Source organism: Pelodiscus sinensis, chromosome 2 (assembly GCF_052426305.1).
Source record: "Pelodiscus sinensis isolate ZL-2025 chromosome 2, ASM5242630v1, whole genome shotgun sequence".
Taxonomy (NCBI): Eukaryota; Metazoa; Chordata; order Testudines; family Trionychidae; genus Pelodiscus; species Pelodiscus sinensis.
Window position 1 is genome coordinate 225,262,889 of NC_143053.1, and position 15,255 is coordinate 225,278,143.

The 15,255-nt window shown below is 36.0% G+C and overlaps 1 protein-coding gene across 2 annotated transcripts in view; it reads right to left on the reverse strand.

The window, feature by feature from the left end:
* The window catches only part of DNAJC1 (DnaJ heat shock protein family (Hsp40) member C1), a 255,874-nt gene that overhangs the window by 153,044 nt on the left and 87,575 nt on the right, over positions 1–15,255 (reverse strand). For both annotated transcript variants that reach the window (XM_075922502.2, XM_075922503.2), the window contains exons 2-6: positions 12,236–12,337; positions 11,395–11,441; positions 4,157–4,322; positions 2,941–3,038; positions 1,684–1,777 (exon numbers count right to left, since the gene is read on the reverse strand). In XM_075922502.2, coding sequence (XP_075778617.2) covers positions 1,684–1,777; positions 2,941–3,038; positions 4,157–4,322; positions 11,395–11,441; positions 12,236–12,337 — 507 coding nt within the window. The remainder of the gene's footprint in view (positions 1–1,683; positions 1,778–2,940; positions 3,039–4,156; positions 4,323–11,394; positions 11,442–12,235; positions 12,338–15,255) is intronic.

The window sequence follows — 15,255 nt, forward strand, 5'->3', positions numbered from 1 at the left end:
TGTCAATGTCAAGACCAAGAGAAAACTATAGACACAAAAATGTTGTAAATCCCCAATTTTCAGGCCTCCATAATTTTTATTACATTCTGCAATGTTTTACAAATTCAATGCTTCCACCAGAAAAAAAAATCATCTATATATTTGTGAAGAAAATAATAAAAAACGATAAGTGGTGCTACTGTCCTGTAAACTAATACAGCAAATTGTCAACAAATAGCATCAGCAATCTGTGAATTCATTCTTCCCTCAACTTGTTCACCAAAATGAGTTATTAACTTCAAAGTCCAATTGTGAACAAGAAGTCACTTTAATAAAGCATGGCCATTATTTTCTTTAAAACAAGACAATTAACAAAAATCTATTTTAATTCAAAATCAAAACTATACCATTATTTTTGTATAAAATACGAAATTACAGAAGTTAAGATGTCTACGACTAACATTCAAGAGAATTTGTCCCTAAAAAAGGCACTACAAATGGCAGTCCTGGAGATCCATTTTTATTGTCTCAGCAACTTCCTTAGTAAGTTTATATCTAATAAAAGGTAAACCAATTCATTGTTTTGCTTTCTTGATTGTTTTATGTGCTGCTCTTGTAAAGGTAACTGCATGCAAATGAAACCTCAATATTCTATGCATGGAAACAGTTCCAGCAATGGTGCCTAAGTTAAGAATTATATTGATGAGGTGTAAGCCAAAATCTATTCTGCTTTCTTTCCTTCATTTATAACAATCCTACAGAATTAATAAGGCTAACAATAATAATAAAAAGTGCAACCACCTTTTTTTGTATTTACTAAAGCATATATAACCAAAAGAAAACCTCACAGAGTGTAAAAATATATTATGTAAGAAGGTATTTTATCTCTATAGTTGCTATATAGATGATGTTATATATTTGCGTATCTTACACTATGCCTTAAACAAACAAGACTATTGTTGAACACTTTTTTTAAAAAGTGTAAGAAAATACTGTTTACAGACAGGCTGGCCAAATTTAAGTTCCCATGCTAATATTAATTTTTGCTTTTCCTGATTTCTCCCCTGCTCCAAAGTACTAACTGTACTACCTTAAAATCTGATTTATATGCAAAAGCTGATAATAGAAGGTTAACAAATCCTCAGTCATTAGAACAAAATTACAGATTAATTTGAGGGAAAGATGGATATCAGTTGCCAATGAAAAGGGTAAAACTAAAATTACTCCATGCAGAAAAAAAGCCATCATCAATTTATTTCTGTTTCCTAATAAATTTGAACAGGATATTAATACATAATATAACAAATACTGTATATTTTATATACACACTTAAACTATAATTAACTATTATCACTTACAGCTTATTTCAACACACTGCTTCTTTTTCCTAAAATACATGTAATTTTCACCTTCCTTTTCTACTTATTCTTGAACAGTTAGTTCTTAATGTCTTGCCTGTTTATAAATATGAGTGCAAATTAATGAGAGAACTACTATCCGAACAATACAGTATATTAAACAAAATATTCACTCTAGAAATATATATTCACATTTAGATGAGCATTTAAATATCCTTAAAATAATAACTTATCTGTGCTTCTGAAGACAGAAAAATCATATGAACAAGCAACAGTGTGTTTGTTCACAGCATAATGAAACCATCAAAACAATCCTATAAAAAGTGGTGTGCAAATTGTATTTTACCTGCAACAGCTGAGGTAATGCTTTTATAGTAAGACAGAACAAAATTCCCAGCTTGCATGGAAGTAAATCACGCCACTGTGGTTTTTCCAATGATCTACAATAAAGTAAAATTATTTTAAATATTAAAAATACATTTTCATTCTTGCACAATATACATTATTCATACACAATATACCTGTTTACAAAAATCAGCAAACTTTCCTACAGCCTCAAATTAGAAGTAAAATTCAAAATGCTTATCAATCCATTGTGAAAGTGCATAAACATTAATGCAAAATATTCATCATGAATATTGAAGCCATTAAACATATAATCAAAGAATCAAAACTAGATTTAGACAATGTTCTTCTATTGTTATATTTTTAATCTTCTTTTAACAAGGGCTTTTCTTCAGTTACACAAAATAAATTCCTAAGGCTTACATGATCACATCAGCTAAAAAAGACTACCATCACCAAAGTGTTCACATGTCCTGACAACTAAATATGAAGACGGTAGCATAAATAAACCAATACATAAAAATTAATGTCGTTTGCAGTTCACTGAAGCATTACTCACTGATGTCATCAGAATAGAAGACAGGCACAATAGTCTCTGATCTCCATCCTGCATTGATCCAGTTCATGCCCCTGCTGTGTGAACTATTTAAACCCTTTATTTCTTTCTATGAATCAATAGAAGAAATGGTGGTATCTTTTGGAGTACACTTGATGTCACTACCTTCCTATGTTGTTTCTTAACTAAGCAGTGTCAGAATCCTTTACTAATGTTTCTATGTGAATCAAACAATGACACAGATTAAAAAACCTTCAAAATTTCAGCACTTACAGACCAATCCATTAAAGACTTAGTAACAGTGAATTTATTAGTTTACACTTTTAACCTAATTTCAATCTTCAGTGGAAAAGCTTATAATAAACTTCTTATAAAAATGTTTTAAGCCAAATGCATCCTACTACAAATAAACTACACTTAATACATTCTTTGTTTTACAACTACTGTGGATCTTCCACATAACCACATTTCATATTACAAACTCATACCAAAGCCTCACTGAATATTTATAAATCACAATCCTAGTACACATTGCCAGTTTTGCTATGTTCTCATAAATTTAAAAGATTGTCTTTCACTGTGGATGCACCACATACAAGAATATAGACTGAATGTAAAACATTTGATCAACTAAGCTGGCAGCTGAAGTAGAGCTCTGACAAAATCATTTAAATGTGAAAATACACTAGTAAGGGTTCCCACCTTTCATTTTTGTCAGCAGGACCAAGTTTTACTTCATCTGCACTCCTGCTTCCTGTTTTTTTCTTCTTGTCTCTCTTTTTTTTGCTAAGCAGTTCACCCTTAATGCAGAAAGAATTACGGTTATAATTATCATTAACATGTACTCTATGAATGTTACTGGAACTCTTGTGTGAAGGATAAACATTAGAGTAGCATTTATGCAAATATATCTAGGGTCGTACACGATTAAGTAAAATCATCTATCTTTAACAATAACTGTTGCCATGGCATCCAGTCCTTAAACACACATGAAGTCCAGCTCTGTCAGTCATGTGTATCTCCATAGCAATCAAAGTTTTCTAAGAAGAGAAAGCATTCAACTTGCCTCCTTTCTCATTCAGCAACTTTAATAATGTAGCTTGGAAAATAAAAAGAGTAAATAAATGCCAATATGTGAATACTGTTCAATTATGTTTTTTAAGATTATAAACAAAAACTGATTGCTTTCTATCTTATGTTCACTTGTAGCAGCAAAAACTTTCAAAGATAAGTAGGGGTGGGAGGGAAATAAATAAATACTAAAGAAATGTTTTAGCTTTGACTGTTAATCTAATTGACATGAAAATATTTATAGGGTTTTAATTTAGAAAAACTTCCAGTAAGAGGAAAAGCCAAAGTGAGTATGAATTCTGAAAATCAAGACCAGAGACAACCAGTACTTGCGAAGACCAAAAGCATGACCTTGGAACGTCATGTTTATGCTTCGACATACGATAGAGAAAGTGTCTGTTGTCTTTCGTTCCTCTGGAAACTAGAGAAACTCCTCTTATTCACTAATTGTCATCAGTAGCTATACAAGAAATTCAATTTTGTATTACATCCATATAAAATAATTCCATTTTGACTTTTGAATCTAGAACATATAACTAATTAATAAAATCTTTGCTACTGATACAGCTTACAGAGGGGTAGTCATGTTAGTCTGTATCTGCAAAAACAAGAATTTGGAGATAAGCAATCATGAGCAAAGACTTACTTGAAGTCTTTGCCCATGAAAGCTTATGGCCAAATAAAGCTTAGTATGTAAGGTGCCACTGAATTAATCACATTTTATATATCAGAACACAAATTTTAATGGAAAAATGACAAATAGTAAAAATCCCTATTTGGAAACTTTTGCAAAGTATTTCAAATAAACTAATGATTATACTGCATTTGATTTATTACTAATACTTACCCACTGTTTTTCCAGGTAGATTGACCAAACCACAGCATAATGACCCACTGTGAGAATAATGAACAACAGTAATGCCAGCTCAGCATTGCTCATTTTTCTCACCCGCCTGTAGTAGAATACAGGCTGTCGCCAATCTGGTAGTCCATTGATCAGAATATCATCATACCTACAGTAGCAAATATAACAGGCTTTCATGGAGAGTTTAAAATGAAATAAACCTACCCAATTCATGTTAAAGACAGAAATTACCACAACAATCCACAAGATTAAATAAAATCATCATCATATAACATTTCTGAAATACCAGCAATGATGTGGGCATAGACAGAATTCAAAGCAGCATGATGTTGAAATGTTTTCCATGTCTTGCAGAAAAGGTGGTAAAATACTGTTCCTACAGCATCCCCGTCTGATTCACTTGTGAACCGGGCTTGCTGTAGAATGTATGTTCTACATCATATCAATCAATGGTCAAGTGCTCAGGATATAAGTGGACAAGAAAAATAACAAATGTGAGACTGCAAGGAACAAAGTTGCAATTATTTAAGTGTTTTACTAATTAAAAATATGAATAATGAGGTAAAATGTCTTTGCTCATGTTTTTCTTTATTGTGTTATGTCAACTTCCATTACAGAGTAAAATGCATGTGCAATGTAATAACCCTTCTAATTAAACTCTTGCTTATGATGCTAAAAATCAAGGTTCACAGGATCCAAGCAACTTTATTTCTAAAGACTGCTATTGAAAAGTTAACCTTCTCACATTTAACTATTCAATTTATTTTAAGGTTATGCTCTTTTATTACGGTAATACAAAAGCCATCTGAACAAAACAGTCAGCTTATTTTTCCACATTTACTCAAAGTATTTTAGCATAAACAGTTTTTGCCAATTAATGTATTTAATATACTTTGGAAAAAGCTATAATATAAAACTTAAAATAGTCACATTCAAATACTGTATGTTCAAGATACACAACCTGTTAATCTTAAATTGAACACAACTCATTACATATTCTAATCACACCATTTCTAGAATTAAATCTGCACTGAAAGGCCTAATTTGGTGCAACACATTGACCAAAATATTTTAATTAAAAATATTCTGAGTTAGTCGCAGGCCTAATTACAGGAATAGAAATAGGGCCTATATTGTCATGCAGGTCAGTAGAACTCAGTAGTAGGTTTTTCTCAAGTAAATTGACCGATCCAGGAATAATAGCGCAGCTGCTAAACTGCCAGTCTTGACATGTAAATCAATTTAAATGCAACAACTGCAGTAGCTACTTTGATAGTTATTAAATTGATACCTTGGAGATGTACTACAAAATTTAAAAAAAATGAAGATTTATTGTTGGCAACTTTTTTTTAGTGGAAAAACACGGGTTTAAGTGCAAAATATATTTAATTCAACAAATCTAGAAAATTTGACTTCTGATAAATGACCATTTATTCAAGGCAGGAGATATTAGTAATTTACTAGGGAAAAGGTTTAAAGCACAAGATTCAGATGACTTCTATGCTTACATATTAAATAAGATATTTACAATGAAACTGTCTTCATCTACATTTTCATAATTTTATAAGATTAATATCCAGAAATGTAAATTCTGAGTTTAGGATAACTCTTTTCTTCCTTCATAATAAATTAGTGTAAGATATGAGGCAATATAATCTGTTTAAGGAAAAAACCCTACTCAGCACTTAGTTTAGGAAATTACATTTTAAATCTAAACTACTAGAGGATAGAACACTGCATATTTCAAGACCAAACCAAGCAAACTCCACCACTTTAACCCACGTTTAAATTTAAAAATCACAATGCATTCTAGTCTTACTAAATGGTTTAGAACTGAAATACAAGAAAAATATTTTGGGAGCAAAATGATTACTTGCAACTAATACTGTGGATAATTTTACTTTAGAAAAAAAATCTGCTAACAAAATATTATGTTCGTGTGTACCATCAATTTAAAGCTTTCAAAGACATATGGAGGTGGGAGGAAAAAGGATAGAAGTCTTTTCCTACATTACTATTAATTTACTAAATATTTTATATTAGCTACTAGACCTACATTATCTGCTAGTAAGGGGAAAACAAGTAAGTTATGATAAAATATTTGTTTTCCCATATTGTTATGAGTATCAACAATGCAATCTTATCTTCATGATATATAAATCCTTTTTAACACAACCAAATTTAAGACAGCAGAATTTTATACATTAAACAATCTAAACAGTACACCTACTTACTAGGCTATGTCTAGTGTTCCGAACAACAGTCTCCGAGGATTAGGTCTTAGAATCAATGCTCTATTGATTTTACTATCAATGAACATTATAGCTCACACGACTGGCCATTTTAAAGGAAGATAGCTTCTGTTATAAACACTTTTTAGAATATATACCATTGAAAGAAACTAAACAGTGTATTTGAAAAATGCTTTCACGATAATTTTTAGAGTTACAAATGAACAATGGCAGAATTCCTCAGAAGTCTACCATAACTTGCATTTTGTTTTCCACATTTAAGACACTGTTTAATTAATAAGCATGCAAATTATTCAGCAAAGTACTTATTTACAAAAATGATTAGCTATGAATGATAGTCAAATCATGAGCAGCAAAGAAAATCATATTCAAAATTAATTTACTAAGCATCAACCTATTTTAAATTACTACTTCTTACCTCTACTTCCTGCACAATTTCATCTGATCTAGCCACCCTATTTTCCACTGCCCTCAAATGTATACAAGCACGCATAAAGCAACTGGTATAAGGCAAATGAGAGTGCCCAGCAGTTGTGTGTGCTTTGAAATAAACGTCAACTAATAGCGGAAAATAAATATTAGGAAGTAATTGAATCACAGCACAAGAAAATAAACTTCATAATGACAGTAAAACTTTTATAAAAAACATGAATTTAAAATTTAGTACCACCATTAAGAACCAGTTATGAAAATTCATAATTTCTCCTACCTATAACATTCAAGTTATACGTTTTAGAACTTTAGATTTTATTATAGTGCAAGAAAATCAATTAATCTACGTAGCTATGTTCAAAATTACAATATAATTAAGCTATTTTACAAACATATAATAAAATGTTTACATTTTTATAAAGCCCACAAAACTTCACATTTCACACATTACTTCAGAGACCTAATGTAGATTTTAAAAGGGACAATAAACAAGTATGAAGTAATGAGATCTTATAAATTTAAAATCTAAATCTTAGAAAAAGCAGCAGTTTTCCATAAACTATCAATGGCAACATGTAATACACATATAGTCAAGAATTCTTTATACTTTCCATATGCTACATATAAAGCCATACGATTACAAAAAGAAGTGCTAATGTATATTCATTAAATGTTACAAGGATGCTTTTTAATTTTGATTCACACATGAATATTTGCAATAATGGAAATCACGATGTTACAGAAAGTGGACTTTATAAACCAAAAGTTAGTTAAAAACACAAATATTTAAATTTATGAAGACATTTACTTAAATATAGGTAATGGAAAAAAATCTGTTCAAAATTGCATACATTTGCTTCACAAATTAAAATTGAAGTAATGATTATCAATGAGTTTAGCTTGTAATTTTACCCAACATAAATCTTATTGGGTGAAATTCCGTCCAGCACAGGAAGCCTATGCAAGATCCAATCTAGGACATAACACTTTCACAGGGATTAATTTACATCAAGGGCTCTGTGCACTGTACCACTGGGCATACAGCTTATACATACAGTAAATATTTTAATGCATATTACATACATATTTAAACTACTATTAAAATCAAAAAGGAAAATATGAAGTATTAATAGCTGAAGTAGTATACTCTACTGGTAGAGTGGGCCTTTCTGGATAAGACAAATAGGTTTTTATTTACTGTTCTTATAAAATATTACCACTAGTAAATTGTAATTCTGTAAGGCATGTTTATACTCCAAAATGACAGAGAATAAAAATATAAATTATGCCTAGCTTTATGTGTTTAAAGTGAAAGATTCCTTTTTAAATAAATCCTGCTAAAAGGTGTTGCTCCACTGATTTGTTCCGTAAAAGTGTAACTATTTTTTCTGTACACTCAATCATAGTCCTAGATATGCAGGAAAAAGAAAAGATGAAAGGAGTGTGGTTTAATTAGGTAGCAACTTCATTAACTTAACTCGTCTTGGAACTACCTTGCAGTGACTCATACAATAGAGGTCACCTTTGCTTCTTTGTTTCCATCTGCTTTAGGGCTGCCAACAACTGTCACCCATACCTGGTCCTAGACCATTGCTGGGACCTGACCACCTACCCCTTCTATGCGGCTTCAAGTTTAAAGGGTTGAGAAAAGGGGATTGGTCTTGCTGTACCAGCTTTACCCAGCTACTTTAGGGGCTAGCTTCCCATAACATGCACTATTGCTTTTGGTTTAATCAGTGATCCAGATTTCCTATGGCACAAGTACCACCAACAAGGTCACCTGCTATCTGCTAAATTCTGACACCTATTGGACCAAGTGTGATCGGATGTGGGGAAGTAAAATAATCCATGGTGCCTACAGACAACTTGCCGATGTTGGAGGGAAAATTCCCCAAAATATAACCAGCATAATGCCCACAGCAGACAAAAAAACAATCAACCAAAAACCCACTCACACACATAAACTCTTCCAATGCTAATTGTAGGGCTTGGATGGGGGAACTGAAAAGGGAGAGGGATCACTTGGGCTGTGTCCAGACTCAGGGGTTTTTTCGGGAAAAGTAGCCTTTTCCCGAAAAAACTTCCCCTGCGTCCAGACTCAAGCCGCGTTCTTTCGAAATTAATTCGAAAGAACGCGGCTTTTCTTTCGATGGCGGTAAACCTCAATTTACGAGGAAGAACGCCTTCTTTCGAAAGTTCCTCTTTCGAAAGAAGGCGTTCTTCAATGTAAATAGGGCTTCTTCGAAAGAGAGCATCCAGACTCACTGGATGCTTTCTTTCGAAAAAGCAAGCCGCTTTTTCGAAATTTCTCCGTGCAGTCTAGACGCTCTCTTTCGAAAGAGGCTCTTTCGAAAGAGGCTTGCAATCTAGACATAGCCTTGGAGGGACAGATCTTACCTATACTCTCCTAAGCATACAAGGCCAGTGCTTACAGTAAGCTGAGCGCCTGGGAGGCAAGGAGAAATTTGAATGTGGCCCAGCTGATTAGCAGAGTACCTACTGCAAGCAATATTTGTTTCTACTGGTGGTGCACATCCACACATGCATCAGTGCACATAAAATGTATTCCACACATGGATTAAAAAAATAGAGGGAACGCTGCAAGGGACAATGGCTTACCTAAGTACCACTGGTCAGTCCACCAGCCTATGAAATGCATCCCCCAACCCATCAATGGAGTAAGAAAACCCTAAGAGGGGCCATTATCCTTTTCCTCTCACTCCCCCAGATCTTTAAGCCTGCAAGGGGGACATCTGGCCTCAGGCATGTCCCTAGGAATGACTCACAGCATGATTAGTTGATACTTTCAGCAAGATAAGCTAGTTACCTATGTGTTGGTTGTGCCTTAAGGGGGGGATGAATACTCCTCTACTTATGTATGTATCTGTCAGTTCAGTTTTTCAACTCAGTAAAGGATTCCTAAAGAAGAGACTAAACAACTAGAACTTATGCTGAAAAGTGCACACCATTGCAAGAAATCTCTTTTTAAGTGAACACCACCTTTTTGCCTCTACAATGGCTAGTCATTCTCTAGGAAACAAAAATATCTATATGAAAAAACTGTTAGCAATGAATCAACTTAAGCTTAACTGATACAAAGCACCCTTAAGATGAAATAAAAATTCCATATGAAACAGCTACAACATTTAACAGTATCAATTTCTAAAGCAGTTTAGATAAATAAATACAATGTTGTCAAGCTACAGAATCACAACTGCAAGCAAAGCAAGATCATGGTATTAAGATATGAGGACATTCCTAAGGAACTCCAAAGACAAATTTCATGATAAACACTTTCAACATTAAACTATGGTGAAACAGGAAATACATTTAAAATTATGTAACCCACAAAAGCAAGATGACATAAGATTTTAGGCTAATTCTTACTGTCAGAGCCATTTAAAAATAGATACTGACACATGCACCCATTGTTAAACTTTGTAACTCCTTGATCTGTGACTCCAAGTTGAAATTCCACAGAGGGAGGCAGAGGAGAAAACATACACAATCTAAAAAAACCTCCCTTAAACACATTTTCATGACTTGTTGAAAATAGAGGATTACCAAACAGAAGATAATCTCTACTATGAGACATGGACTCCTGCCAAGACTTCCACAAAGCCAAAGGCTTTCAAGAGAAGGTTGTAAGAATCCCTGTTTAGAGATCGGTAAACCTAAAGATACTTTACTGAAACTCCTGTGCTAGGAGCATGACTCTTTCTTTAGCCAAGCTGAACTAATGATTATCAGGTTAAGTGGATATCCTAAATCAGATTATATGTTCAGGCACAATACAGTCCTCTGGAAAGCAGTCCAAACATAAGATACTATCCATTCAAGCTATCTTTCAGGTATTCTCAGAACAAACACCACTTAAACTTTTGTGGTACTAGTATAAACCAGAAAAATTATTTATCACTTAAAAAAAATCTTAGGCTTATCTGACTACTATAAATGTATAAATTTAGTATCATAATTTTATGTTTTTAAAAGAAAAATAGAAAGATATGTGAAGCTAGAAACATTCACCAACAGAGTACCTAAGCATCATATGAAAGTTCTTAGGTAGTGAGAAGGAACTAACAGCTGCACAAAGTGGGTTGTAATTCTCAACTAACCCTGCTCTATCCCCACATACATGACCCACAAACACAGAACTACAAAAACTAATCTATTAGAGATTGTTCTAACAGAACATTTCCCTCCCAATTCAAATTACTTTTAAAAAACATTCAGAACTGAAGAGAGTAATCATCTTATCTCACTAAAACAGTTATATATATATATATATATATATATATATATATATATATATATATATATATATATATATATATATCTTATTTATTTTAAATTGTTGCTAAATAAAAAATATGCATGTGTTTAAGCCTTTGCACAATAGAGCATAACTATAATCATTGTAAGTCAATGATGTCAATAGGGTTATTCACAAGTGCATAAAGTTAAGCATTTGCATAAATCTTCATAGTACTCGCATCCATCATAGATCTTTAAAAATATGCAAACTATACTCACTTCTTCCTTCTCTCTTCATCCTTTAAAACCTCATATATAGCCACCAACTAAAATAAAAACATCGCTTTTATTAAGAAAGTGACTAAGAAATTGTGAAAATACAATGCACAAAACAAATAGTTAAAATAGATTTTTCCCTCTTAAATATCATTTTAATCTAACATGATATTTGTCTCATATAGGTAAAAAATTTCCATCAAGAATGTGATTTTTAAGTTGATAGTATCTCTTCAAAAGGTGCACAGGTTCTCGAATTATACCACCACACTGCAAGTAGCCTTCATTTAGTGAAGTACATTGAATAGGTAAAGGCTGAATAATGACAGGTACATGCTATTGCTCAATTAAATGTCAGGATTCAGAAAAGAAAATGATCAAGACTTAAGATACATATTTTACTGATATCTACATTAAATGACTAATAATGAAGACTGATGAGCAGTTCTTTCCCAACTTACATTAAAAGGCAAAGTGTATGCTTGCAAACATACTTTCCCCCTTAATAAAAGTTGGTATGCATGCTTTTACACAGATAGAAAAACATAATAAATTTGTTTTCCAGTTAACAGAAATACATACAAATATTTTAAAATGCTTGTAAACCAGATATATTCAAATATTAATCTAAGTTACTGTAGATTGTTCAGAACATTTATGTGATATCTGCCCAACACTAAATCCAACTAAAATAGGAATAATCTTGCCTTGTTTGAAAATTACTAATAATTTCAAAATATTACTTTGCTATCAAAACTGTATTTATTCATGATAGTAATAAGTAATGTCAGACAAATTCTGAACTTATTCCTGCCCACCCACTCCGATAGTATGTGTCACTTACTTGTCTAAACTGGGTTTCTGCATTTTCATCTTTGTTCTTATCTGGGTGTAGAGTTAGTGAAAGCTTACGATATGCTTTCCTAATGTCTACAGATGAAGCATCCTGCAATAACACAAAGCAAACTTTGTCAGAAACAAATTCCCAGAACCTTGTTAAGATCTAAGAAGACAGCCAACCAAACGCAGGACCTGAGGCAATGTAATCTGAGCAATCAGTCTAACAACCACGCTATGCAGCTAGCCTGACCCACATGACTGAACAATCATTCACTCCAATTCAGCTCTCATCTTAATTTCTTTCATTACCATACACGCATTACAAGTTAGTATTTGCAAAAACTTCCAAACACTTTCTTAATATTAACCAGTAAAATTTCTACACTAGTTTAGAGATCAAAAAGACAAATTAAAAATTAATATATCTATGTATCTTCGAGAAAGTCATCATTCTTTCACATTATGATAAATATCTTAATTTCAGACCTTGGAACATATTCCTCCCTTAGTATTATTTACACTAATTCCATGCTTATAGGACTTTCTTGAAAACTCAATTTCAGGATGCCTAAAGAAATATATTTTCTGAAGTTCAGTTTGTTTTTAATTTGAAACTACCATGACTATACTTATATATAGTTGCAATGTAGAAGATAAGACAAATCTTTGTGCTTTCAATTTCATTTTTACCTCTCTCAGGTTTCTGAATGATGAGACTATAAAACAAAATACTATATCAATTGCACATATATTACCATTTACTGTGCATCTTTTAAACATAACCAAGTTACTACGAATATATAAATGACCCACATCAGAGGGATTTTATGAAGTTATATCTATTGCTTACTAAGAAATCCACAAAGTTGCCATGTATGTCATAAACCAGGAATTTGTGTTTAATGGGAAGCATCACTTGGGCAATGTATCAGTATCGAGTCTGAATACCTAAATCTAAAAGACTACAACCTAAACAGACCAAGATGATTTTATTATCAAAACATGCTGAAGTAAAATAAAAGTCTTGTGAAATTTTAGATTTTTTGTTTTACAATTTATTCTCCAAGTTATATTTTAAGATGACTATCAACAGGGACTAATTAAAAACCGAACAAACCGATCCTTATAACAGAACAGCTGTTAGAAGAACAAAACTGAAATAAGACAACTAAAGCAACACTGTAATTAGTCTTTCAAACTTTCCATTACAAACCATTGTCTTCATAACAAATTTTAAGGTTTATACCATGAAACTATAAGTCTGGCTAAAATTTTCAGCCCAGAAGTGAATATTTTTATAATATACACTAGGGGTGGTGCCCCATTTGTGACACTCGCCAACCCCTCTCCAGGGACAGGCAGCCCCAGCTCTCCCCACAGCCACCAGGGAGGGACAGACCAAGACGTGGCAATCCTGGCCTGCCCCAATTCTCCCTGTTCTGGCCACTGGGGTGGGGGGAAGAGGTTGGCTGGACCAAGGCTGTGTCTGGCCTGGTTCCCTCCCTCTGGCTGCTAGGCTTGGGCCAGACCAATGCTGCAGCTGGCCCAGCTCTCCCCCTCCATCCATTGGGGGGAGGGAGTGGATGTTGGGCTGGACCAAGTCTGGACCACCTCTCTCCCTCCTGCCACCAGAGGTGGAGGGTTGGCCAGACAGAGGCTCTGGCTGGGCTGGCTCCCTCCCTTCTGGTTGCTGGGGGAGTTGGACCAGACCAAGGTTGGCCCAGCTCCCTCCCTCCAGCCACCAGGGAGTGTTGGGCCAGACCAAGATTGTGGCTGGCCTGGCTCTCTCTCTCTCTCCTTCTCACAGGGAGTGGGGAGGACACATGGCTCTGCCTCCCCACCCCCTGCAATGAGCAAGGCCGCATGGCTCCCACACCCCTCCTCTCTAGCTGGACACCACACGTCACGCGTACCTCCTCCCCATACCCAAGCCCCTGTGGTGCTCTGCAGCTCCCACACACACCCCTCTGCCCCTCACTCACACCTCTCTCCCCCACCCGAGCCTCTGCAGCTCCTACGTGCCCCCTCGACCACCCATTCCAAGCCCCCGAGAGGTTGCACAGCTCACCCAAACTCCCATGCACCATGCCCGACCCAAGCCCCTGAGAGGTCGCTTGGCTCACCCAAACTCCTGTGCGCCACCCCCCCCACCTGAGCCCCCATAGCTTCTGGGTGCCCCTCCTCCCCCCACTCAAGCCCCCATGGCTCCTGCACACTTCCCCTCCCCGGACAGCAGAGGGGCCATGCTGCTCAATTTTAACTGTGGCAGCCACCTGCCCACATGGCAGCTGCTGGAGGGACATCCAGCCCTGGGTCAGAGGCCAGTGGTATGTGGGAGGGAGGGGCCAGCAGCGAGGTCCAGGGACAGAGGAAGAGGGCCCCACTGCAGAAGTCTGATGTGGGAGGGGAAGGGCTGGACTAGGGGTTACCCCGCAGGAGGCACCCTGGCTCAAGTCAGGGCTGGATGTCCCTCTGGCAGCTGCCATGTGGGCAGGCAGCTGCCAGAGGGACATCCAGCCCTGGTTCAGCCTTGGTCCAGCCCCAACTCTAACCCTCCCCCCCCCCACATTGGGCCTTTGCAACAGGGCTCCCTCCCCCTACCAAGGGCCTTGCCACTGGCCCTTTCTCCCAACAGGGGCCAGAGCCATGTGGCAAGTGGCAGCAGTAGCTCTGGCGGCCAGGTCTGGAGCCACCCTGTGGCCCCCAAACCTATGCCCTGGTTCTCAGCTGCACCACCAGCCAGGTGTTCTCAGCTGCAACACCAGCCAGCAGCCCTGGCCCCCTTACCCCAGGAGCTAGCCATGCTAGGCAGCACAGCCCCAGCTCCCCCCTCATCCACCGGTTGAGGGAGCTGGGCAGCCCAGCCCCAGCCCTTCCTCCCCTGAAGAGCTGAAAGCCACTCATGGGTCAGGCAGCCCAGCTCAGTTCTCCCCTCCCCCCCTCAGTGAGCAGCTTCCTGAGGGACTGGGCAACACAGTCCTGGGCCCACCCCCTTCAAGGAACCACCAGAGGAATGGGCAGCCT